Source organism: Misgurnus anguillicaudatus, chromosome 8, assembly GCF_027580225.2.
Source record: "Misgurnus anguillicaudatus chromosome 8, ASM2758022v2, whole genome shotgun sequence".
NCBI classification, from domain to species: Eukaryota; Metazoa; Chordata; class Actinopteri; order Cypriniformes; family Cobitidae; genus Misgurnus; species Misgurnus anguillicaudatus.
This window is the reverse complement of record NC_073344.2, coordinates 5,147,736-5,175,554: the sequence shown is the minus strand read 5'-3', so window position 1 is coordinate 5,175,554 and position 27,819 is coordinate 5,147,736. Positions and strand designations below refer to the sequence as shown.

Sequence of the window (27,819 nt, the reverse complement as noted above, 5' to 3'; positions counted from 1 at the left end):
ATTCAGAATGCTGCATGTTTGAAGTTCACTACAATTAGTTTCTGTAAAAGGCGAATGGTTATCAACAAAGGGTTGTTAAATGAATGTGTTGTTGTGCTTGATCTGTTCAAATTGTGCACAAAATATGCCTCTGTTAAATATGTGATGTTGGTGATGTTTAATATTGATGACGTATAATCTAAAATAAAGAGAGCTGTTACAAAATTTTCAAAAACTTTGCTTCATGTTTAATGCCGTTATTTGGTGGCAAGCTGTTATTTTAATGTCTCAGAATCAGATATTACCAGACATTTGATGCAACAAGTGTCAAACTGTCATAACTTGGCGACATCGCTCGCAGCATAGACAGTTTCGTGAGTTATAACACGAACGTTTTATTAAATAATTTAAATAGTTTTGTTGCTCGTCACATTTGAAATGTAGACGTGTGTCCAGCGCTCCCGTCTGATCAGGGCGCTGTATTTACGACACATTTTGACGTGGACCGTCACCACAGCAATGGCGGATGCTGTAGGGGAAGTACTTCAAGGCAGCTGGTAAGAAAATACTGCTGGTCAGCTTTATTAGTAAAATAGTTCACCAATACGATTCTGATACTGTCAATTGGAACGTTGTAGACATGTATTAAAAAGTCGTATTTGATACACTACGTTCGTTTGACTGACAGCGATGCTGTGCTTAGCTGCTAACGTCAGTCTGGCTAAGCCAAGCAGTCGGTGTATTGTTAGGAGACTCCACCGGTTTCCTATACCTCCTTAGAAGTTTTTACAAAATCTTTTCATTTTTATTGCGACTGGTATCGTCACCTAATCGATTAAATATAAATCTTCTGCGTTATCTGTATCTTGTCGATGTTTCCTGAGGACTTGGTTGTGTTAGTTAGCTTTTGCTAGTGTTAGCGTAGCTTTGTACACAAAGAACTGTCATATAATATTATGGTATGATGATATAATTTTTCTTTGAAATTAAATTTTTTCACTTCGTCCACGTCAATAGACGCTAATAAGTGGTTATTATACGTCCTCACTTGATCTGACTTTTAGCTCTGGTGTCCTGAAAAGTTGGTAAATTCTGTATGCTCGGTGTCTTTGTTAACTTAAATTGTGAGTTTGAGAGAATCCAATAGCATATACACTTGTCTAACTTAGTGTGATTAAAAAAGGAAATAATATTATCAGACACTGTTCTTTGTGTTATTCACAAAATAACAAAGGTCACACACATCTTCACTTATCTACTGGTATGACACAATTGTATGTGCATGGTTGCATGACTTAAGGTATGTGTCATACTGTTTAGTCTTTCATTAATGTCTTTCTGTAATTATTCTGTTAAGACTGTGGATGACTGTTTGCTTCAATAAATACAACACAAGCGGAGTAGGTAAATGTGATGAGCCTCACAGACTCCTTCCTTTTATGTGCACTTCGGAATGGTTGAATTGGCATTCCATTTAAAGCCTAACCACTCTGACAGCTTTATGACGTCAACATTCTTTTAATCATTTAGGATAACTATTTCTACAAGTCAAGCATAAATCATAACCAGATATATCAAACAAATTACAATATGTTTTATAAAGACGTTTTCTTTAGTTTTTGCTCAACTGTGTAAATAAAGAGGAATCGAGTTATAACACGGTTTGTTTTCGTGAAGCTTTAATCTGTGTGATTTGAAGATATTTGTGTAGCAGCTCCTCCATGGAAAATAAAAACGTGCAGAACCACACCTCTTTAGACAAACCTTTATGTTCTCTTCCCCTTGAGCTAAATATGAACCTTCCTGTTTTTGCAGACAGTGATCAGGAAGAAAATTGACTCCATAGGAGAGATAAAGTAGCAAAGTGTGTCAGGTTTAGGGAGGTGCATGTTTAGGATGCTGTAAAGTTTATTATTAATCACAGATAAAAGTTCATGCTGTCTAAATGTGTGCTTGAGGGTTTACTTATACTTGAGGGTTTTTTTACTTTAGTTTGGAATGCTTGCTGTTAGACCACTTTAAGTGAGATTCCTTTTGAAATGTAATATGTATAGTTGTTTTTTGTATGTTATGAGGAAGCTTTCAGTTCTCTGATATCGCTAAATAATATAAGTGCTAGGTCTGAAAAGTTTTTAAATCCGAAAAAGACTACAAATTGAGTTGAAGTTACGATTCAGTTTCTTTTGTATTTGTAATCATGAACAATTCATTAAAATGTCATCATCTCATATTACATCTATAATCGAGTGAAGTGTTTGAAGTGCACTATTGCAGTGGAGATTGTGTTGCTGCTAATATTGTATAAATGATTTAGCTGCAGATGAGGGCGGTGCTCATGAAATAATTGAAGTGCAGTCTTTGTGAGTGATGGGCATTGTTTGATTTTCAGCACTGTTACAGTGTGTGAGTGGAGCTTTGTTAGACATTTGTTTTTGTCATGTATCAGTGGCAGTATAGCAGGGACCTCAAATGGCTTCTCTGTTTTGGTGAAGTTTAATATTAGAATAATATTAAATAACTTAAGAAATCCCTCAGATTATACATGTTGAGTAATTATCTGTCCACCCTGCCTGCCATAGAGCGCGAATGATACATTAACACATTTTATTTGGTCAATATAAAAACATGTCCCTTTTATTCTCAAAGCGTCAAATTTGTGTAACAACGCTCCCCATTGGACAGAGGTGTCTTACCCAGACATTTAATCGTACCTCATTGAGTCAACAGGGAAGCCAGTGTATGATTTTACTTCGTATTTGAAAGTCTTCGTATTTATATATTATGTCTTTATATTTAGAGTACTGAGTGCCCTTTTCCGTCAAGCCATACAACTAGCCTTAGTGATATTTCCAACAATCACTGGATAGCGTTGTTACACAAATTTGATGCTGGGAGAATGAAAGGGACATGTTTTTATATTGACCAAATTAAATGTGTTAATGTATCTTTCGTGCTCTATGGCAGGCAGAGTGGACAGATAATTACTCTACATGTTTAATCTGAGTGATTTCATAAGTTATTTACGCCTGCCGGCTGTGTACGAACGTTGCTTTGTTTCGCTATTTTGTATGGAAGTCTACGAGAAGTCTAGTTTGTTTTCCCCCCAAAAGGGGCGGTCACGATATTTACTGTCAAGTTGTAACTACCGGATGTGCCGGTAGTCCGTATCTTAAAAATGACACGTGTAATAATGATAAGGCAATAATAATTGATACAAATAAAGTATTAAAACCAAGTAAACATGGTTTTATTCAACAAAACTAAATATATGTAATAAAATATATGTAATAAAAACCAACACTAAGTATCATGACAAATGCCCCCAGTGCAGAGGGTGCCAATGGCCTGGCGATTATTTTACCTTCATTTTACATTAAAAGATGCTTGCTTTGGCCAGACGGCATTTCAATTATGTCAACTTCTTTACAATAGAAATGATACGGCCCCTGTAATTCTTAAGCAAAAACATACAGACATTAAATCATGTAAACTCAGAGTACGGTTTAAACTGCTGAGATGTTCCACACATTAATGATTAACAGTCAAACACTTCAGACTTTATATGAGCTCACAAATAAACATTATTGAAAACCCAAACAAAAAAAGCACACACAATAAAAGGCAAAATAATATAATTGCATGCACTCTAAAAAGTTTTTGACACAAACTCAAATATATACGCTGCTATAGCGAGAAAGCTTTTCACCTCGACAAGAAATCTCGTGACGTTTTAGTATCATGAGATCTCGTGGCATCACACCACTACCATTTATCCATATTTTAGATGTGGCCTTATTTCTTTAAACATTTGATTGATGCATCGATTCATAGCCTTGTATTGTTACACCCCTACAGACCTGACTTTCTAATCTTGGTCTGTGTGTGTGTTCTGAAGGGATCATGATCTGGCAGATGCTCTTGACTCAGTAGAATGTGATCTGCCTGCTGACCAGGATGGTATGGTCCAGGACCCAAACCTATCCCCATCACAACGGGCCAGGTTATGGATGGTAAGTCTGTGTTCAGCACCTCTCTCATAATGCTGGCAGTTGTTCACGTGATTACTTTACGACATGCGACTGTTAGATGAAGTTTGCAGGTGCAGAAAACATTTTATACATTTTATTGTGCTGGAAAACAAAACTGAGCAAGCAAGTGATGTTGTAGAAAAATTCAGGAAAAGATGTAGTGCATCTGGATGATTATTATGGTTAAAATATTTATATTTGCATTTCGTTGCGCGTGTATATTGTGTCACATAATGTACTTAAGTGCAACACAGATTTTTTTGATTACCAAATTGGATTTAAATTTAAATTGTCCATTTAGATTTAATAGAAAAAAATTTTATTGTTACTTTTTTATTAAATCAAAGATTTATTTATTGTAAATCAAATTGATACATTCAACACTCCTTGTAGCACCATTCGAAAATATTGACTCCTTTATGAAAAAACCTTTTGAAGAAGTGCTACAGTGTGTCGATAAATAAAACAAAATGATGTGTGAGAGCATTATGAGAGAATATATAAGACACACATAGAGCTTTGTTTTTGAGGGGTTTCCATCAGAGCCAATGAGTCCTAAAAGGCCTTAGAGAGCCTACGTATTGATCAGATGGCCATTAAGGAAACTATAGCTAGGCTTTACACCTCTTGGGGATAAGGCCTATATTACATTGTGTGGTGCTGAAGCCTTGTTGAACTGCAATTTGACTGCCTGTAGCTGTTCCTCTCTGCCTCAGCTGGTAGAGCATGATAGTAACAAAGCCTAGTTCATGCGTGCGATTCCCAGGAAACAAGCATACAGATGAAGCGTATAGGTATAATGCTTTTGATAAAAGTCTCGAGCAATAGTCTCCAAAGCCCTCATTTTTTCATATATACCTCTGTTCAGTCTTCCATATTTTATTGGTTCCTGTCGCTGACATTTGTGTGTGTTGACAGATTGCTTTGAACGTTTCTGGTAAAGGAGACAGTCTGTCCTCGTGGGATGGGGCTTTGGACCTACCAGAACAAACACTCATTCACAGCCGCAGTCAGCAGATTATTGATGAATAACCTTTCCTCATCTTGTTTTTATTATGCCAGTTATCAGTTACATACTTCACAGTGTTTTTCATACATTAATTTAGATGTGGTATCCAGTCAGTGCTTCTCAAAATCCCCAAATTCTGCTTCGCCACAGAGTAGCCCTCACATAGTTCAACACTCAATTACATTATGATTTTCTTAAATCAATGTATGTGTGCATCTGTGGTGTGCGATATTTACTTTTTATGTCATACCTGTCAGTTGTCCTAGACACTGACTTGAGATCGACTAAGCCCCCACCACCCCTACATCCCACCCGGCTGACTGCATATTAGTCACAGATTACTCACCTTTTCCCCCTAAACTGTAAGTCTGTGGAAAACACTGCTACATATGTACTTCATATGGGTTATATGAAGATGGATTCACACATTCCACATCATAGGACCGCACCATGCATGAAATACCCATCATTCTACAGACATTTTGTTTTCCTTTATGTGAAACTATTAAATCATATTAAATGGCACTTGTTTGGCCAGCTCAAGGCTTGTGGAAGTAGGACATTTAAAATTTGGCATTTGTTCAGGCAGGTTGATTTGACCAAGTTACCTGTCATCCTGAAGAGACACAGAAAAAAATATAACCATGTTTGATGAAGACACAAAAAACTCCCACACACAGAGTCTCAAGGTTATCACTAATAACAATCCTGAGCTGTAACATGAGACACCATACATGGAAAGATTGAAAAGGATGACAGTTTTTCCATTTTTGGGAACTATACCTTTAAGAGCCCTTAGAAATGAAAAAGGCATTAATACAATGGCTACCAATGGTAAGAGATGGCTTTTACTGTACCATGGTGAAGTTGTAGAAGCTAAACACTTTGATCACTTGGTAGCTGTCGCTGATGGCTGATAAGTTAAGATCACTTTACCAGCCATGTCTTGCAATATAATTAAGTTAATAAAACATATAGGAGCATCCCAAAGCTTGCATAACCCTAAATAGTTAATTTTACCAAGAATGCCTGGGTCATGGTAAATCCTATTGTTTATTTTAAAGATAGGAGTCCAAACTAAATAGGGAGGAAAGGTAGATAAAGATGTGGTGGACTAGGAATAGTGTCAGAAATGATTTCTTATGTTCTGGAGCTATTTTGTTACTTTTTGACACTTCTGCATTTAGATGAGCTGGGGAAATCGGGAGAAGACGGACGAGACCTGGTATCAGATGTAGAGTCCGTAATCACCTTCTACTGCAAGTCCAGAAATGTCACCTTCACTCCAGATCTTAGTTGGCCGGACCTCCTTAAACCACTTCTGGGCCTGCAGCTGCCCCGCAGAGACCTTTACAACTGCTTTTATGCCATAATGAATAAATACATCCCACGGTAGGGATGCTTATACATTTGTACGTGTTTAGTTTGTACTGTAAAAAATTATATAGGGCAGTAGGTAAAGGCTGTCTTTGATGGTATTTTCTCTGCAACATTAAATAGCAGCAAATAAAACCATCACATCACTTTCCTAAACACATTTCTTGCTCTGTTGAAAGAATCTAATTTGATTTTACACCGTGTCCTATACAGATGTGACAAATTACAAAATAAAGCATTTAACATGTCTCTTATAAGGGTTAGTTACGCCCTGTTTTCATGTTCACTATGGACAAAGAAATTGTCTAATCTATAATTTGCATAAATCCAAAGTGCTTTTTATTTACAGTTTATTTATATGATTAATTGTCAAATTTTTTTCTGCAGAGACTGTGTAACGAAGGGACGGCCATTTCACCTGTTCAGACTCCTGCTGCAATACCATGAGCCTGAATTCTGCTCGTTTCTAGATACAAAAAAGATCACTCCAGATTCTTATGCCATCAGCTGGGTTAGTCTTTCTTTGTTTACACCATATAGATACATACCAGTTGTATACCGCTCTCTACAAAATCCATACAATGATATTTGTACAATGACCCAATGGCTCGAAATATCAATTAAGGTACATATAAAAAGATTCTAAAATGTATGTTCTACTTATGTTTTCTTTGCCTCTTGTAGATGAACAGTCTCTTTTCTAGCCACTGTCCCCCTGAGGTCACACAAGCCTTATGGGACATTTACCTCCAACAAGCCGATCCCTTTCTGATCTTCTTTCTCATGCTCATCATCCTCGTCAATGCCAAGTATGTGATGCCAGACTACAGAATTGGTTAATGACCAAAGTATTTCTTTCTAAACTATGTGAAATTTGTTTTGAAAATATTGTTTTGGTTCATTCTTTCTAATTTTCAGAGATGGCATCTCTATCATTGAAGATGACAGTAAAGACAGTAAAGAGAAAATAATCGGTAAATTTCTTTATGCATTTTTTAATAAATAATTCCAAGTTTCAGTTACATTGATTTGTGTCACATGTAAATAAAGCTTTCAAATATTTTCTTTTATAGATATGCTGGAACAATCACCATCATTGTTAGATACACAAGATCTTGAAGACTTGTTCTCATTAGCACAGTATTACAGTAGCAAGACCCCTCTTTCTCTCAGAAAGGTAAGCTTTATATAATTGATCTTTCAGCTGGGAATGTAATGTAAAGTCAGTTTTATATATAGTGTTACTACGAAACGCATTGTTTCAAATTACCTTCACTGAAATAAACTCTTGATGTGAAATAAATGTATTATGGTCCATATGGTCCTCATTGAGCAGTTCCATTACAAGCAACAATAAAATTGAATCCAATAATATACTGTTTATCTTTGAAAACCTTGGTAAGCAAGCCAATGGATAGGATATCTTTGATAGAAGATGTAAAACATGGAAAATATTAATTATTTTAACACTTCAATTCTGAACATTTTAAAGCATTACAATATCAATTGATCACAATTGTTATGGCTATAGTTTAATCATAGTTAGTTTATTAATGGCAGTTGATACCATTATATATAGAGAATATATGTTGACCCAGCTAAAGTCATTTTTGTGACTTGCTGTTTTCTACATAAAATCATCCTAACTGTAAAGAACATTCTGTGAAAATATATCCTTGATATCTTTATTATTGGCTGAGTAAGGCCACGGTCAAAGATTTAAATCATAGTGAAATTAATGATTAAAATTAAAATGTAATGCTTCTAATCTCATAATTAGATTATTAGATATACACTATATAGACAAAAGAATTTGTCACCCCTTTTAATTAAGATGTTTGGGGCAGCACAATGGGTTTGGGTGATTAGTGTTTTTCATAACAAAGGTTTTCAGCTGGGTTCAGGTCTGGGGTTTATTCAGACCAGTCAAGTTTTTCCACACCAGACTGAATCAATCATTTCTATTTTAATCTTGCTTTGTACATGGGGATGTTGTTATGCCGGAAAAAGATGATCTGCCCTAACTGTTGCTATAAAATGAGAAGCACAAAATTCTCTAGAATATCATTGTATAGCATTAAGAATTGTGCTTGTGGAAATTACTAACTTAGTCAAACCTGTTCATAAGAAGGGGGCGTCCCAACTTTTGTCCATATAGTGCATGTACACCCATAAATAAATCTCATTTTCGAATAATAAACATTGTATTGGACAAGACAGAGGAATTCTTCCTCTTGGTTAAAATAAATATGAGCCTAATTATCCCAAAATGCTAACAAATGTATTTTTTGTTGTTGTAGGAGAACCATAATTTGTTTGGCAGCAGTCTGGTGGCTCTGAAGGAAGAGGACATGGACCTTAGTCAGGCGCTCTGTCTGCCTGTATCTGTTCCTGAGATTCTTCAGGCCAACCAGCTACAACCTGTAAGTCCCTCAACAATACTTGTACGTTAGAGCCATGCAAACATTCACTATCACATTTAACAGGGCAGCCTTGGCGCTAAAGTAATTCGCAAAATGGTCTGAGCCATTAGGAGGATAATTTTGATGCCTGATAATATGACCAATGGGACCATCTTAATGGTGGAGCCTCATGTTGTTATGATTTGTGCTGTTGTAAATCTGTCCACTCAGATCATGTTGGCTTTTTATCAGTGTGGCTTCTTGTGCTGTTTAGGAGGGTGTGAGGTTTTTTGTCGTCGACTGTCGTCCAGCAGAGCAGTACAATGCTGGTCACCTCTCCACTGCCTTTCATCTGGACTCTGACCTGGTAAGAATGTGCAAGAACTATTGCCCTTAATTTGTAGATGGTATAGTGCTTATTACATTGAAAAATTCCTATTTGGAATTTAATATTTTATTTAAAAGTTTTTTTGGGGATTTACTTAACAACCAGGTATAGAATAATTTCACACAGAAATCATGATTTATTAATTTCAAAATTTTTTCTAGATTTAGATAATATTAAGAACCAATTTAAACCAATTGTATTTAATAATCAGAAGCCCCTTTCACAAAGTAACACTGGTAAATAATTGTAAAATTACAAGAATTACTTTTTCAGGAAAATGCACATGCACTGTTTACAAAGGCAAAAAGTATTTAGTCTTATTTTTCATTTTTATGCAGTTGCTATTGACCAAATATCATTGTGTTAGACAATTTGGCTTCTGTAAACAACATGGAGTAAAATTTTCATCTGGGGCAGAATGTTTTGTATAATACCAGTTAATAAAAATCACAATAGTTTTTTATTAAGATATTATTTCTTTATTAAAAGGTTAAGGGACATTCACATTATAACGTTAACTATAACGATAACTTTATTAGCGCCCACACCACCGGATGATAACAATAACTTTATGGTAATTTGCACGAAAGGCGCAGTACTTGCGCAAAATCATTTTTTTCAATGGCAATAACTAATACTGCATATTTCCTTTAATAAAAACTTTTGTAAATGTGATAAAATGTATAAATATGCTGTTCTTGTTGCATTTACCGCGGCGATTCAATATTAAGTATCGTTATTATTTCTGATATTTGCGAAAATGGCCAGATCGAACATTGTAGAAGTTGGGGAGTACAATCCGATTCGATACTAACACGGACCTTGCCATGGCAACTTGCCGTAAAGCGCGACTTGCTGAGCAACATAAATTTGCACAAAGTTGCACTTTAAATGTCCAAAGTTACACCTTAAATTTCATTTTGAATTTTTGTGCTGACTAACTAAAAATGTTGCTATTAGTCTGTTTGAAACATTTAAATATAAATAAAGCAGCAATATTGCACAAAGTTTTATTGAGTCTTGAGTCTGCACAGTCATTTGTTGCACAGTAAAATGTTTGAGTTCTGTAGCTCTGTTAAAGCTTTTTGTAGAGCTAACAAATATGTTATTTGCAGCTTAATTAATTAAAAGGGCGCTAGAGATGGTATTGGATCAGTATCAACAGATACTCAAAATTGTGGTATATCAACATCGGTATCAGACACAAAAAAGTGGTATTGGCCAAGCCCTAGCTTTAACTAGCAGATGCCCTCAACACCCTATGTTTCATGTATTTCTTAAACAGTGAATCTACTTTGTGTAATCTAATACCTTACCTTTTGGTATAGTTAGTGTAGTAGAATAAAATATTATGAAGCCAATTTCACTGTAACTGCAACAGCACTGGACACCTAAAATAATTTTATGTAATGGACCTCAGCAATGTGTGTCTCCACAGTGTCATCTATCATTTCAAATGCGCATGCACTTTAGATTTAAATAGATTTGATTGGTCATTGGTTTTTCGTACATCAGTTGGAAAAAAAATTGCTCAGCAAGTTATCACAGTGATCGTTTCTTGTATCTTTATTGTTATAGTTGTGGCGTGAACTCAGCTATTCTCTTTAAAATAAAACACATTTTAAAACTGTATTCTTTATAGTTATAGATATTCTTATAATGTGAACGGCCCATTAGGGTCATATTTGTTTTGGTAATTTCACTGCTAATGTTGCAACTTTTCCAAAACTCATTTACCCTTTTTTTTTTAAATGTCATGTTCACATATCTCGTAATGGTAATTTATTATTAATTGTGTTGAAAGCCCTTTTATGAAGATGGTATGGGTGAGTATTCGTAATTGAGGTCACAGGCACCCTCATGTTATATCTAGATTTACCAACATTACATTACAAATTTATATGTATAATTATTTCAGAATCTATTGAAAATCTGTGCAAAACACTTTTACACAGTAAATAATGGTGTGCTGGTGTACTGTTTCATAGATGCTCCATAATCCTTCTGAGTTTGCCCTGTCAGTGAAGTCTCTTCTGGAGGCACAAAAGCAATCTCTGGAGTCCGGCTCTGTGGCCAGCGGAGAGCATCTGTGTTTCATGGGCAGTGGACGTGAAGAGGAAGATATGTACATGAACATGGTGCTCGCCCACTTTTTACAGGTCAGAACTACATCTGCTACTGCTTAATGATTTACTGTGCTAAACACCCTTCTGCAATGTTAGAGTTCTTCTAAATATTTGTGATCAATTTGTTTTTAGAAAAACAAAGAGTATGTGAGCATAGCAAAAGGTGGCTTTATGGGTAAGTTTCTTTAGATTTTACATACGAATTGATACTGTTTCTGAATTGTGAATTGTGATTATAATGTCAGTAACTTGATCAGCAGTTCTATTAGGAATAAGACTGTTTTTTTTCATGCACAGCTTTGCAGCAGCACCTGGCTGATATTAATGTTGAAGGGCCGGATAATGTTTATGTTCACTGGATTGTGAGCACCTCAGGATCCCACAGCAGCCTTAGCTCAGCAGATGTGAGTTTTGTGTGTAAAAGAGGTTTAAACAGAGCCTCGTTTTTGTTATTGAAGCATTTATGCCATCTTGTGGGCTTTAAGAGTAAAGCAAGCATTTTCTTTAACTACCTAGACTACAATAGCCCTGTCTTAACACCATTCCTCATGACAGGAACTAAATAGAGGTCATTTCCAAGATGGGAGGGTCATATCTGGCTATTAAATTCTGCAGTTGATCACTTATAAAGAGCCATGTAATGTCATATAGTTGGTAATTTAATCATTGGGCTTAATTTATTATTCCCCCTATTCATAACAGACTTTATTTACATTTGATGAATAAATGTTCTGTTGTGAAATGCATATGTATTTGCATATTCAGCTGTTTGTAAATAATTTAAATATAAATCATAATTTATTTGTAGATGAATTTAAATGTATTATTCATAAAATAACTAACAAAACAAAATTAAAAACATGAATAAAGATACTTTAACCAATACCTTAATAATACCACTTTCCGTGATAAAAGCATCCCCACTAGCATGACACAGCTCTACTGGCTCAACTCACAGTTGTGTTGATAAATTGCAGATAAAGTAAAAAATTGACAAGAATAATTTTTGGCAAATTTGTTTGGTGGTACAGAAAATGCACACTTCAACTTTTAGAAAAGGAGTAAAGCTGAACTGTGTATTTTTATGACAAAATCTCTATGCAGGGACAACTATAATAATCTAAATAAGTATACTATAACCTGGTTGGTAAAAAAACACTTTGGCTCTTTTGTGCTATTAAAGGAATAGTCTACTCATTTTCAATATTAAAACATGTTATTACCTTAACTAAGAATTGTTGATACATCCCTCTATCATCTGTGTGCGTGCACGTAAGCGCTGGAGCGCGCTGCGACGCTTCGATAGCATTTAGCTTAGCCCCATTCATTCAATGGTACCATTTAGAGATAAAGTTAGAAGTGACCAAACACATCAACGTTTTTCCTATTTAAGACGAGTAGTTATACGAGCAAGTTTGGTGGTACAAAATAAAACGTAGCGCTTTTCTAAGCGGATTTAAAAGAGGAACTATATTTTATGGCGTAATAGCACTTTTGGGAGTACTTCGACTTGCCTGAAAAGTCCGCTCCCCTTCTCCCTCTCATAATGGGAGAGGGAGGGTGTTACTGCGCCGAGTCGAAGTACTCCCATAAGTGCTATTACGCCATACAATATAGTTCCTCTTTTAAATCCGCTGTTTGAACGAACCTGATCTTAGCAGGATTAGCTGTTAGCCAACCACTTGCAGATCAGGGAAATCTTGTTTAATAAAAGTCATTTTGTAAAATTATTTTGTAATGCCAGCAGTGCAGAAATCACAATCTTTTTTTCACACTGCTTACTAAACAATAATTTTATTGCCACTGGTATCTAAAACATATCTTTAGCCTAGAATTAAAGGTGCAGTGTGTACATTTTGGCGCCATCTAGTCGTGGGGTTGCGAGTTGCGGCCAGCGGCTTGGTCCACTGCTCACCCATCGCTTTTGAAACACATAGGGAGGCTGCGGTGGCCGCCACCGGACGGGCATGTCATCGTTGGAGACAACTTAGTAAAATATTTGTCCGTTAAGGGCTTCCGTAGAAAAATGGTTGCACAAAATGGTGGCTTCCATGTAAGGGGACCCTCCGTGTATGTAGATAAAAAGGTCTCGTTCTAAGGTAATAAACACATAACAGTTCATTATGAAAGGTCTTTATACACCCCTGATAATATAGTTTTGTATATTATTTTGCATTTCTGTCAAGAGATCTTTCTAAAAATTACACACTGTACCTTTAATTTGATTAATGTTAAATAATACTATATCTCTTGCCTTAATATAGGGGGAACTAAACGGTGCAGATGGCAAAGGAGTTAAGTCACTCGTCAACAAAATGACCTTCGCACTCAAGTCAAAATCAGTAAATGTAAAAGAGAAGGTTATCAGCTTTATTGAAAATACATCCACACCTGTAGAGAGGTGAGCATCTTATGTCCAGAAATGTCTTCTATTGATATAGAAAAATTCTGGCTCTTATTCAATGATCTCCATGAATTCTTTTGCACCACCCATCGTTTACTGCATATTTAGTGTTTATATTATGGTATTATGTAAGTAATTGCTGCTTTTATAAAATCTTAATTATTTAATCCTCCCGACCTATACCCTGTTATTTCATGCTAGAATATCTTTCAATCTGCCATGGCCAGACAAGGGGATTTTGGATCGGTAAGACTTCATTAATGTTTGTCTGTCACCCATCAGCGTGCATCTGGTGTCCACAACATGTCCTCTCAAGGTGGCGCTGTCAGCTTCAGCTCATTGTAGGGGTTATTAAAACCTAGATTACATGGCACACTCGTGTATGTTCTAACACATGGTCCTGCTTCTGGAGATCTTCCTTTCTGAGCAGTTTGGTTTTAGTAGGAAAGAAGATCACCAGGAGCAGGACTGAGCACCCCTGCCCTAACAACATATGCATCTGCATTACCTGTATCTATAGTAATTCACAAATCTTCTGTTTACTTACAAACATATTGTTTCCTGATAAAACTCGCATTTTTATACATGCATGTGTAGTAGAATTTGAAATCACAAATATCACTCTCTTATCCACAGGTTTTTGTGTCACCATGTGACAGTTTCTGACCTCTAACTGCGCTTGCCACTTTGTGCCTCCTTGTTTTACCAACAGTCTGTGTCTTGAAGCCTGATTCCTGCTGTCTTATTCCTCTGCAATGCCCGTACCATATGTAATGGGAGACTGCGAGCCTTCATTGTTTATAATACAGAAATGAGGATCAAAGCTGTGTACGGCTGCGGCGTTTGTGATATGAATGCTAAACAAGTTTTTTCTTTTCTGTTTTGCATTTCAAAATGATTCCTGTTCACATCCACAAAAGGACCAAAAACTGTATTTTATGTATGCAAAAAAATCTCACTAAGATCAAAGCGCAAATAAAGTTTTTAGTTGTAAATGGCCCCAAAAAGTGCATGGCCCTATACACTATGATTCTCATCTCGGATACAAAAGCAAACATTTTAACCCCCCTCTCTTCCAACTAACAGTACTGAACTTTTCTAATCCTAGAGGACGCTTCATATAACTGCCATGCTCTCAGTATGCCTTAGGATACGGAAGACAGTGATGGTGTAAAGACAAGTCTCTGTTTGGAAAGAGTTGTCATTAGTATCTAATGCATTTCTTTTCTCAATCAGGCACGTGAGCAGCAGTGATCGTGTGGGAAAGCCATATAGAGGCGTGAAGCCGGTGTTCAGCATTGGTGATGAGGAAGAGTATGAAACAGGTAAATACACTTAATTTACTACAAACTACCATTTAAATTAAGGACACTCAACCCTGGTTCTGGGTGGCCACCATCCTGCAATGTTTATTTCCCACTCTAATCAATCCTGAACCAGTTAATCAAGGCCTTGGAAGGTGTGTTAGAGCAGGGTTAAGTAAAATCTGTTTGAAAGTGAGCATCACTGTACCCTATTCACTATGTAGGGCAAAGCATTTAGTACTTTAAAGGGTGCAGTTCATAGCTGTCTCGTATGACTGTTTTATTTGTAACTTCCACTAATGTGCTAATGTTACCTAATTTATGTTTTATAGCTATAATAATATATGCATAACATTTTGCATCAGGTGTATTCTGTTCTACTTCAAATTGTATTCGTTTTTTGGGTCTTTTCTCGTCATTGCATGTCTTTTGCGTGGCACTTAAACAGATGAGGTAACATTTTTAACATATCTGCTGACAGACCAGTTTTTCTTGTATTATTTTTTTGTAGTAGACATAACAGTCAAACAATTAGAAAGATACTGTAAAATTAAGTCATAAATGGATTTAAACCTTGTGGCATTACACATTTAAAGGTGCAATGTAGAAAATTTAGGAGAATCTTTTGACAAACATGGAATATATTATACATTAACTATTAGGGATGCTCTCATCCATCGGCCACAGATCGGTATCGGCCGATAACGGCATTAAATGACTCTATCAATACTCGCTAAATTTGCAGATCTTATAAATCGATCTTTTTTACTTTTTTTTTTTTACTTTTGTCATCATAGGGCTCCTGAATTCGGCTGCAGTTAGAGACCATTTTTACACAGTACGAGCATTTTCACAACCTGTGCCTGTGTGCGACGTGCAGATTTGGATTTCTCTCTTTGCCTTTACAGAGATATGTGTGTTTTCTATGAGGACACGCTCCGGTCCTAACAGCGCAATGCATCTTCACATCCCTATCAAACAGCGTATACAACACATATCTATTGCGGACAATTGCATCCTCATGCCGAAAGTTTATTATTTGCATGCGTTTAAAGTTTTGACAGTTTAAACTTTCATTTTCCTCACAGCTGCTTTTGTCTGCGTACACCTGACGCGCATGCACACACAGCTGCCTGTCATCAGTGCACGTGAACAGAGCAATCTCTCTCACATCTTAAAGCTACAGTAACCTAATTAATTTTTTAATAAAATCACTCTCTGCTGTTGACTTAGGCAGTGGTTCTCAAACTGGGGTCCGGAGCCCCCAGGGGGGCCGCGAGATGGTGCCATGGGGGCCCCAGTTTTATGACATTTTTATAAAATACATTAATTTATCATAAATTCTGTGAAATTAACCTAAAAAATAAGGCTGAACTACTTTGTATAATTTAATGTTTCGTTTGATTAAAATGTGACGTTTTAGAACTGTTTTTTTGTCATGAATTTTCTTTGGGGGGGCCGCGAAGGAATGCACCGTACACGAAGGGGGCCGCACGTTGAAAAAGTTTGAGAACCACTGGACTAAGGAACGGTTGTACTTCATACGAATGCGTGTATATTTAATTCATACAGTAAATAATGTGAAGTGTTTAATTTTCATTACTTTTAACAGACATAAGCCTTTAAATATAAAATTTCTCTTTGCAGAAGAAATATTTTTGTGCTAATTTTATTGATTCTCAAACAATAATATGCCTAATTACTGCAAGTAATATAACAAAGGCAACATCCGTGGTATTACTTTTTCTAGAAAACAGTTAGTCATCAAAGGGCTTGTATATCAGCTTGAAAAATCGGTAGCGGCATTGGTATCGGCTGATCACAAAGACAACCAAACGGTAATCGGCATTTGCTGCAAAAATCCTGATCAGAGCATCCCTAATAACTATATTTTCAGTGGTGTGTAAAGACCTTACATAATAAACAAATATGTTTTTATGATCTTAGAATGAGCCATTTTTGTTTACATACACTGTCCTTTTACATGGAAGTCATTGTCATGTTTCTAGAGAAGCTTTAAACGAACAAATTGTTCTACAGAGCGCTTTGGTCACTGTTGTCTCAGATGATGACATGTTTGTCCTGTGGTGACTTCCATAGCTTTACTATACATTTTGAAAGGGACGGGTGACCTTTGGACTAAGCTGTTGGTTGCAATTTACAGTCTCACCGCTAGATGACGCTAAAATTCTCTGACCGCACCTTTAAGAAATTACAAAAATCCCATTAACTGATTTTTTTATGGTGATTCAACCATACAGAACATAAAACTGTTGTCCCCGGACAACAAGACCAGTCATAAGGGTCAATTTTTTTATTAATATTTCTGAATAAATAAGCTTTCCATTGTTGTATGATAGGACAATATTTGGCCAAAATACAGCTGGAATCTGAGGGTGCAATATTGAGAAAATCACCTTTAAATTTGTCCAAATGTATTACCTAGCAATACATGCTACTAATGTATGTTTTTTATATAAATATATATATATATATATATATATTACGGCAAAAATCTTTGCAAAAATATCTTCATGGAACATGATCTTTACTTAAAGGCAGGGTATCTGATTTAAAAAAATGCTAACTGTAGCCTATAAGCCCTGAAATCACTATCCCACCTTCCATTTAAATCGCCATTCAAAGCCACGCCTTCTCCAAAACACATGAACACGCAAAGACCAGAAGCCCACAACTCATGTCTCATTTACCAGTTAGAAACCTTTGCAGTACAAAGTGAATAACATTACGAAAATTACCAACATAAACAACTGTTTTAATTCGGAATTAAATACAGCACGCTTTCGGTTGTGTAGACATAAATAAACACACATTGTTACGCTTCGGAAAGGTACACAAACTACATAAGCAACACAATGTTCCATTAAAGTAGAATATAATCCATGCCATATGAGGTGTGCAGTGGAGGTGCACGATGAAAGGTCATGCGTCACAAATGTGAAACGCACATTTGTGGACCATTTTACACAATAAACTGACACAAAGACAATAATTGTTGGCATTCCACATACAACAACGTCGGAACGGTCCTCTTTGCACACTTGTAAACACTAGGGGGTTAGTTTCGCATACGTCATGGGTGACCTTTCGACATGCTTAAAGGAATAGTCTACTCATTTTCAATATTAAAATATGTTATTACCTTAACTAAGAATTGTTGATACATCCCTCTATCATCTGTGTGCGTGCACGTAAGCGCTGGAGCGCGCTGCGACGCTTCGATAGCATTTAGCTTAGCCCCATTCATTCAATGGTACCATTTAGAGATAAAGTTAGAAGTGACCAAACACATCAACGTTTTTCCTATTTAAGACGAGTAGTTATACGAGCAAGTTTGGTGGTACAAAATAAAACGTAGCGCTTTTCTAAGCAGATTTAAAAGAGGAACTATATTGTATGGCGTAATAGCACTTTTGGGAGTACTTCGACTCGCCTGAAAAGTCCGCTCCCCTTCTCCCTCTCATAATGGGAGAGGGATGGTGTTACTGCGCCGAGTCGAAGTACTCCCAAAAGTGCTATTACGCCATAAAATATAGTTCCTCTTTTAAATCCGCTTAGAAAAGCGCTAGGTTTTATTTTGTACCACCAAACTTGCTTGTATAACTACTCGTCTTAAATAGGAAAAACGTTGATGTGTTTGGTCACTTCTAACTTTATCTCTGATTGGTACCATTGAATGAATGGGGCTAAGCTAAATGCTATCGAAGTGTCGCAGCGCGCTCCATCGCTTACGTGCACGCACACAGATGATAGAGGGATGTATCAACAATTCTTATTAAAGTATGTTATTACCTTAACTATTGAAAATGAGTAGACTATTCCTTTAAGCATTCTGTAAGGTCGCGTTGGCGCGTCACATGGCTAGTGCAAGACGAGAAGTTGTGGTTTAAAAGTGCATATATTTTATTTTTTCTTGTCGAAAATGATCATTGTTTTGCTAGATAAGACGCTTTTGTTTCAGTTGGGATCATTTAGAGCCATTTGAAGCTACGTTGAAACTGCAATTTTAAACTATGAACTGTTGAGGTCCAATAAAGTCTATTAAATCAATAAAAATCCTATAATGTTTTTCTCAAAAAACTTAATTTCTCCTTGACTGAAAAAAGGAAGACATACACATTTTGGTTGATGTGGGGTGAGTAAATTATAGGGATTTATTTTAAGAAAATATTCCTTTAAACCAAGCCTTAGACAAAATCAATGCCCGAATGATAAAAATGACAAAATAATGTAATTTTTAAACATTAGTTTTGAAAAAATATAATAAAAATAATTATAACCTACAAAGCCTTATCACGTTTGCCATTCTTACCAATTGAGCAGTTGGGGCATTTGCATCTTCTCTTTGTTTTTTAGTTTTTCAATATCTCATGTCATTTTTTCCCCTTGATTTTTAGATGAGATTGACAGTTCATCAGTATCAGATGATGACAGGAAAGAGATTGTCAATATTCAGACTTGGATAAACAAACCAGATATAAAGCACCATTTTCAATGCAATGAGGTTAAGGAGACTGGACACATGTTCCTAAGGTAAGGCTACCCATCTAAACACAATAGGGACTTATGTCGGTACAGTTTACAATGAAGAAACAGTTCATAATATACAAAAAGTATACCGCCACAGTGTTCATGCATTCGTGTTTTGGTCCAGCTTTGATATTGTAACAGAAATTGAACAAAAGGAAAGTGTGACAGTTTGGCTACTTTCTGTCCTCCACAGTCATCTCCTGATCACTGCGACACACATGTACTGCCTAAGAGAGATTGCTGCCCGTAAAGGCTTCGCATACATTCAGTCCCGGCAGGCCTTAAACTCTGTGGTGAAGATCACCTCTAAGAAGAAGCATCCAGAGCTCATCACTTTTAAGTTTGGCAACAACAATGCTGAAGGAGTGGAGATAGTGGCTGTGGAGAGATATGTATTACACTGTATTAAACAATGTTAGTGCAGATTGTTCATTACGGATTGACTAAATTGTAAGTTTTGCTAATTTTTCCTGGCCTGGGGCAAATACTATAGAGGGTATGCATTCACATCACTTTTCCACGTGACCACACCAAGCACGCCCTGTTGAGTGGCTTACATTCAACAAAATGGCTGGTTTTCATAGTGGCTGATGCGAAAATGCCAGTTAAATGGACTATTATCAGCTTAAATTGAATTTAGTTGGACTTGATAGCAGAGGTGGACAATACTTAGTTACATTAGTTACATTTTCCAAGCATCTGTGCTTTATTAGGGTGTTTGTCTTGGGAAAAATTTTACTTCACTACATTCTAAAGCGTAGAATCATACTGTGTATTCTTTAATATTGCATATTAAAATGTGTTTAATACCTAATAATTACATTAAAATTGTGTACTTTTACTTGAGTAAAAGTATGTTCATGTACTTAACTATTAAACGTAAAACAAAAACTTGTATTTATGAAATGTAAAAATTATGATAATATGCTTTGGAATGTATGTTTTCCAAAGAAAAACACTGTTAAAATGCAAATACTTGAAAAATACTTTTAAGTAGAAAGTAAAAACTCTGCTTGATAGTGACCCTAGCAACTTGTCAGCCTACCTGTGGTCTGGACGTTGGCATGAACAATCAATTAACTTCTCCTTTCGGTGTTTTTTGGCAGTCTGTAAAACGATAGCTCAGAATTCTTGATAAATCTGTAAGTACAGTTTATCGCACAACCGCTTTTTCCAATTTAGGCACGTTTTCCCCGTGTTTTCGCTGATTTCACACTGTACACAAATGCTGACGCTCTGTCTTTTGCCACTCAGTGGGCGTGACCGCAGTCATTTTTGCCAAAGGTGACATCACGTGCATACCCTCTATTCAGCTTTTTTAAAACCAGATGATTGATAAAAATAGAGACAGAGCGCAGTTATGCAAATTTGAAAACCACGCCCACCGGGGGGAACGCAATCCAACCGTCTCCATTGACTTTGTATTGCGAGAAGCCGCCTCCTTGTCATTTCTGGCTTATAACAAAAAACTGAATAATGGCTAAAAGCTGCTGTGTGACAATATGTACAGCTAACAAGCCAAAGAACCTAGAAATAAGTTTTTATAAGCTGTCGAGCCGTAAAACCCAGTCTTTAAGGAGAATAAATTGGATCGCCGACTACGTTTCCCCCTAGTGGACGCAGTTCTACTAATAGAAGTACTATGAAAAGTTGCCTGTATCCATTTTTGTGTCTTTAAACGCTTGTTTTTTTGGGGTCGACAGCTTATAAAAACTTATTTACAGATTAAACTTAAAAACAGAATAATACCTAAAAGCTACTTTGTGACAAGGTGTACATCTAACAATCCAAAAAAACAAAAAAGTTTTTATAAGCTTTCGACTTCAAAAAACTTGCGCTTAAAGACACAGAAATGGAAACATGCAACTTTTCATAGTACTGCTATTAGTAAAACTGCGTCCAATAGGGGGAAACTTAGTCGGCGATCCACTTTATTCTCCTTAAAGGCTGGGTTTTACGGCTCGACAGCTTATAAAAACGTATTTCTGTGTTCTTTGGCTTGTTAGCTGTACATATTGTCACACAGCAGCTTTTAGGCATTATTCAGTTTTTTGTTATAAGCCAGAAATGACAAGGAGGTGTCCTCTCGCAATAAAAAGTCAATGGAGACGGTTGGATTGCTTCCCCCCCGGTGGGCGTGGTTTTCAGGTTATGACGCGCTGCGCTCTGTCTCTATACCAGAACAAAATTATTTTCATGAAAGACTTTATGCCGATTGGATGAAATGTAATAAAATAATAATAAAATTAGATTTATTTAAAAAATCCGATCCACAATGCTGTAATTCATTAAAGGTATTGTATAATGTAAAACTGTATTTATGTAGACAGATGAATAATACTGATGAATAATACGAGCTCTGTACATGTTAAAGCAACACCAAAGAGTTTTTTTACCTTAAAATAATGTTTCCAAAAAAGTTTCAGTCGTTCATCCACTCGAAACAGGGCGAACGACACTTTAACATTCGCTTTGCAGCCCTAAACTTGCTTTACGGCAGACCTACAATCCAATCAGAGCAAGCTATGCTGCAGTAGGCTAAATTATTTACGACAGTGGTAATGGACAATTCCTATTCCAACCTGTAGGGGGAGCAGAGAGCAAAAACTCTTTAGTGTTGCTTTAATGACATATCGTGAGCCTCAAACGCGATTGTTTCCTCATTCTTATGTAAATGCATTCAAAAGACAGCAGGAAAAACAAGCCAATCTTAACACAGACTGTGATGTTACAGTCAGGATTTAGTAACAGACAAAATAATTAGGGATGCACCGATAGGATTTTTGGGGCCGATACCGATTTAAACACAACTTCTGGCTGATACCGATATTCAACACTTGTATACAATACTATACAGTTGGTCTATTAGCTAGTTTATTTCTCCATCAAATTATTTTTACTGAACATGGATTGGATCTAATTAACATTCAACTGAACAACATAATAAGAGAGGCACAAATTAAGCTAAAACAAATATAATAAGACAGCATGACAACCTTCAAAGGTGAACATTAACTCATTTTTTACATATAATGGATTTCTTTATGCAGTTAATTAATAAACAATCGTATCGGCCTTTCTTGTGCTATTGCCGATGGTTTCAAATTCATCAAAAATCGGGCGATAAATATTGCCGGCCGATACATCGGTGCATCACTAAAAATAATGTATTTGTATGCAGCGCATTATTGTATGGTATACCCCTTTAAGAGTCTGGACATTTCACTTCAGTCGCATGTTATGTTGTGACGATGGGAGAACGGATAATAAGTATCACAGTAGATTGCGCTGCTCTGTTTTTCTTGTTTCACTTATTTTGTGATGCCAATGAAGAGTTAACCACTCATGTATGAGAGGATCGCAATGCCTGTGTGTATCTGCCAAATAAGCATGTTATTAGCAAGCATAGGAACTTATTTTCTTTTGTTTCATCCCTCCAGATATTTAATTCCAGATGCAGGTGATGCCACTAAGGCCATCAAACAGCAAATTATGAAAGTTCTGGATGCTATGGAGAGCTCCTAATGCACTCTGCATTACTAGAGAAGCTTCGCTCTGGTCATCCAACAGATAACCACAGCTCCAGTCAAGTCAGCCTGAAGGGGAGGAGAGGTAGCAGAACATTCCCACACTCCCCACACCCACCTTCTCCTTGGGCAGCACTTGAGCACTTCAACAATGTCATGACTCTTTGGGCCTGTTGCTGTTGTATGATTGACAGGAGTTCTAAAACTTTGGGCATGGAGATGTCAACATGAGCCTACGTTAGAGAACGGTTATTTTGTAAATCTTGTGTTTGTTATTTCTGTTTTGAGAAACTGACCTAATCAATCAAGTTTTGGTGTGTCATCTCTCCTTTTACATCTGTCTTGAGTCTTATTGATAAGCTACAGCTTTTCATATGAGAGACTCAAACAGTTTTGGAACCCAAGTCAAGCTGATTGCTCTATATTTAATTTAATATATGATTTGAAGATTTAAACATCATATATTGCTTCATACGCATGAAAGAGTTTTGACATATGTATCAGAGCAGTGTTGCTATAGCAGAGATAATTTACAATATAGCAGGCATCAGGGTAAGGATGGATTTATTTTTCTTTTTTGAGAATGACTGAACCCTACTACATAACATGAATGTGACATATACTTCCAAACAACTGCTGCTCTCTGTACAGGTTTAAAAATTCACATTAATGGTTATTTTGCGTTATCAGATTCTTATTTTGTGAAATTTTGTAATTGAAGCCTTAAAGGGAGCATGGTGTCATTTTACACTGACACTTAAACCTTTAGTTTAATGATGCCATAAGTGGACCAACTTCTAATTTGAGGCTAATATAAGTATTATGTATTTATACTGCAGAGACTGGGTTCATAAAAATAAATACATAGACCATTCAGCAGTACGAATCATAATACATTTATATCGTATGTACATTTAAACATGTCAAATGAATGTAACATTAAGATATTAGGCAAGTTACATATTCAGTCCCTTCTGTGCAAGTAAAAGTTTTGTCAGTTTGTCACACTATGCAAATTCTGAAAATTAGATTTTTTTTAGGAGCTCATCCCAAATGCTTTGTCTGTTAAAACACACAATACTATCAAAGATACTAACTTGTCTGTACAAAAACCTGCACCAATGTAAAATGATTTTTTATTTTTTGGTTTATATCAAAATAAGTACATTGCAACATATTTACAATAATTCCTTAAAGTATAATAAAGAATTGTTTTCTCAGTGGTCAAATGAAAGTAAAATAAAAATGTAAACTGTACAATATTGCCACAAATGGCGAATAATGAGTATCAAGTGACTTAAAAATTTCCTTAAAACAATACTGAAGGAATGGCCAATGTAAATCACTTTTGGACTTGGGCAGTAAACAAAGCATTTCTCCACATGCATCTTCACAACCTTAGGAGCAATTCAATACTTGCACTCTGACTGTATTAGAGTGCTTACGACCGATAAAAGATACAATAAAGGGTTCACAATGTTACATAGAGGCTACATGACATCAGTCTTACACCACAAATGAAAATGATGAATAACACTTTCTGTGAGAATAAAGAACCATGTGCTTTGAAATGTATACAATCAAAACTGACAAAGGTCAGAGATTTACAGAAGAGATTGTAAAACTGATAAGAATGAGCACAACAAAAATACAAACAATTAACATTAAAGCTCCTATTGGGAGAAAACATTTATTTTACAAAAAAAACTATATATACCTTTGGCCATGTTAAAACGTAGAAACCCCCAAAAGTTCAGTGTTTAATTTTGCAAATAGAAACGAAATTTCAGCATTTCTTAAGTGCTTTGTCTCAAGAAACAGTAAAAATTCAGCAAAGCACCATTTTTCCTCAGCCACAGCTGCTTGCATTTAATAAAGGGGCTTGAAATGACAACCAGAGCTAAATCCACCAGAGGAAAAATGAAACCGTGAAGGACTTTAAGTGCATTTTATCTGCCTATTTATTTAATTTTAAGTGAACTACAGCACTATGAAGTTCACAGTTTTTCTTTTACTATCACTTGCAGAGGAAAACTGTGAAACGATTTGGACCAACACCAAAGTGTGTTAATATGAAAGTACAAAAAGTGTGTGTGTGTGTGTATACAGTAAACGCGTGCTGATGACGTATTGTATAATGTATTGCAATGAATCACATTCATTCCCCTTCCTCTTTGATGCGCTGTTGCTTGTTGCGGCGAGAATCGGGGGCCAGGTCAAAGGAGAAATCGGTCCAGTCATCCCGGGGAGGGAAGGAAATGGTCTGACGGAGGGTGAAACGCACAGCATCGATCACGCGCTCGCCTCGTGCTTCGCTGGAGCCCACGCTGACGGTGGATGTTCCGCTAGAGGTGCGCAAGATGTGGGGAGGTGGAGAGAATTCCATGGTCTGCCGGTACTCCATTATTCCTTTCCAGATAATGTGCTGGAATTCTGTGGGAATCTTCAGCCTGGACAAGTCCTGTGGATGGATATACCACAGAGCTCATGAATACAGCAGCCACTGTTCTGATCTCTCAATCGACTCGACAATCAAACATATCTTTACTATGATGTAATAATTGCATTAGTAAATTGATCCCAAACATACATTAACCTAAAACTAAAGAGTTATTTCCAATGCTCAAGTCTAAGGAAAAAGGCAAATTCCTCACCTCTAAGTTATAGTTCTCAATCTGGTAGATATTGGTCAGACCCTGGGCAGTGAAATAGTCCAAACAGGCTGAGCAGCCCAGCCTCAATAGGAAGCTGCAACGGGACAGATTTCAAGTCGTTAAAAATGCTTTTGCCCCATATTTCAGTCTGATCAATGTAGTCTGATTGAAAGAGATGAGTATATTACATTTGTGTACCTGGAAATGCTGTTGTCCATTGGGTAGGGCGGTGGAGGCGTGCAGTGAGAAGAAGGCACCATTTGTAACTGGGACTGGAGAGGGTTGGTAGGGCTCAGGGCGCTCATGTCTGTGTTCATGGGAACGGGGCCGCCCATCATGTTGGGTGTCACTGGAGGGAGGGGAAAGGGTTGAGACTGTAATAAACCTCAAAAAAAAAGGGGGAAACAAAAGCATGCGATGTTTCTTTATCCCTCAACCCATTTACAAGTATGATATATATTATATACACTACAGTATAACCTGCTACCCAGACGTACAGTAACTACAAAAATACCTGGATTGGGTCATTTCAGAACAAATAAAACCTGAGGCAAATAAAAATGCACATTTGTCATGTAAGCTACAAGTGCGTTTTGACAGTGTGCCGAAGGGTAAGCAGACCGTCCCACAAAGATCTAATTCAATTTTTAAAGGGAAGCTGTCTGTCAGTGACATTGAGATGTGAGAACTTCAAGCCCAGACAGGCTCTTTTTTAATAGGAAGAAAAGGGCTCCGAGAAATATCAGGAAGGATTCCTTTCCATAAAAAGTATGATTGAAAATTAATGATCAATTGTATTTTTCTTATTTCTCTTCTTTTGGAAGCAGGAAAGGCATGTCTGGTTCAACATGATACATGTTATTTTTTAGATTAATTGACTAAATGTCAATATCATTAATGCTAAAATGCACGTTTTAGCTGCCTTAATTTAAAAATACCTTGTACTGACATATCTTAACATATATTAGAGCAACTGTTTTTTCTCAGAATTACACCAGTATTGTTATTTGTGAGGTTTGTTTGTAAAAACGACTTAAATGTCCTAATATAACTAAGGTCTAGTCTTGGATTAATCTAAACCCTGTCTGGGAAACCGCCCCATAGTGTCTCAGAAACAGTACATACTGTTTTATGAGAACTTTTCATGACAACAATAAACTTTGCATTAAAGCCATGTATTCTATTCTATATGTATGCTATATATTTAAAGGATTAATCCATTTCCTTTAAAAAAAAAAAATCCAGATAATTTGCTCACCACCATGTCATCCAAAATGTATGTCCCTCTTTGTTCAGTCGACAAGAAATTATGTTTTTTGAGGATTTTTCTCATTTTAATGGACTTTAATGGACCCCAACACTTAACAGTTTTAAAATTTCAGTTTCAAAGGACTCCAAACGATCCGAAACAAGGCACAAGGGTTTGATGTAGCGAAACGATTGTCATTTTTGGCAAAAAATAAATAAATATATATATGCAATTTTAAACCACAACTTTTCTTCTATCTCCGGTCATGTGACTCGTAAAAAGTGCTATAGAAATAATTTTTTACTAAAGTTGATCTCAACTGTATAAGCCTTCCTAAACAATGTGACCCTGTCTGAAAACCAGGCTAAAGTCTCATGATCTAAATATAAGGATCAAAGATGGCCTTTGTTAATATTAAAGATATCAAGGTTATATTTTCAGAGAACGGTTTTTACGTTACATAATAATTATGTATAGAACAGTAAATCAGAAAAATTATTTTAGCTGGGTTTTCAGAGTCAGGGTGACATAATTATCAATAGATTTATAGATGGTGGTGAAACTAATTATTATCAATGAAATAGAGGACTTACTATCAGCCAATCCTCCACCCATGCCTGATGGGGTGAGTGTGTTGCGTTGTTGGGGGTTGATGAGTTGACTGACTGATGGCAGCTTGTTTTTGCCGAGGGTGGGTGAGCTGGAACCAAAGGTAGGCTGGGGGGGCAGAGAGCTCCTAAGGGAGAGAAGAAGATACAGGTTATGATACCAATGCCTGGATAAAGTATATACACTTAAACTGTGTTTAAATTACGTAAGAG

General features: G+C 36.4%; 2 protein-coding genes across 15 annotated transcripts in view; one reads left to right on the top strand and one right to left on the bottom strand.

The window, feature by feature from the left end:
* Nucleotides 1-380: 380 nt before the first annotated feature.
* tbc1d23 (TBC1 domain family, member 23) lies at nt 381-24,318 on the top strand. Of its 2 annotated transcripts, XM_073870156.1 has the most exons (19): nt 381-536; nt 3,875-3,989; nt 4,926-5,035; nt 6,208-6,408; nt 6,781-6,904; nt 7,078-7,202; nt 7,312-7,367; nt 7,467-7,570; nt 8,694-8,816; nt 9,070-9,162; nt 11,172-11,342; nt 11,442-11,484; nt 11,607-11,713; nt 13,574-13,710; nt 13,915-13,959; nt 14,950-15,038; nt 19,436-19,571; nt 19,762-19,960; nt 23,013-24,318. In XM_073870156.1, exons 1-19 carry the CDS (start codon nt 499-501, stop codon nt 23,091-23,093), a joined length of 2,097 nt encoding a protein of 698 aa, XP_073726257.1. In that variant the 5' UTR covers nt 381-498; the 3' UTR covers nt 23,094-24,318. The 2 variants fall into 2 exon arrangements, with proteins under 2 accessions (XP_073726257.1, XP_073726258.1); XM_073870157.1 differs by lacking the exon at nt 13,915-13,959.
* The window catches only part of tp63 (tumor protein p63), a 94,638-nt gene continuing 90,968 nt past the window's right edge, over nt 24,150-27,819 (bottom strand). For 6 of the 13 annotated variants that reach the window (XM_073870158.1, XM_073870160.1, XM_073870159.1 and 3 more), the window contains 4 exons: nt 27,592-27,734; nt 25,948-26,134; nt 25,750-25,843; nt 24,150-25,556 (listed from right to left, as the gene is read on the bottom strand). In XM_073870158.1, the coding sequence (XP_073726259.1) occupies nt 25,254-25,556; nt 25,750-25,843; nt 25,948-26,134; nt 27,592-27,734 (727 nt within the window). In that variant the 3' untranslated portion in view covers nt 24,150-25,253. Of the gene's footprint in view, nt 25,557-25,749; nt 25,844-25,937; nt 26,135-27,591; nt 27,735-27,819 lie in introns of all 13 variants that reach the window. The other 7 variants (XM_073870161.1, XM_073870162.1, XM_073870168.1 and 4 more) reach the window with 4 other exon arrangements.

Excerpts from the sequence above, each read along its gene's own strand:
- tbc1d23 (XM_073870156.1), top strand. The coding sequence starts at position 499 with ATGGCGGATGCTGTAGGGGAAGTACTTCAAGGCAGCTG. Across the intron at positions 3,990-4,925 it reads AACGGGCCAGGTTATGGATG|ATTGCTTTGAACGTTTCTGG; the intron begins GTAAGTCTGTGT and ends GTGTGTTGACAG. Across the intron at positions 11,485-11,606 it reads AGCAAAAGGTGGCTTTATGG|CTTTGCAGCAGCACCTGGCT; the intron begins GTAAGTTTCTTT and ends TTTCATGCACAG.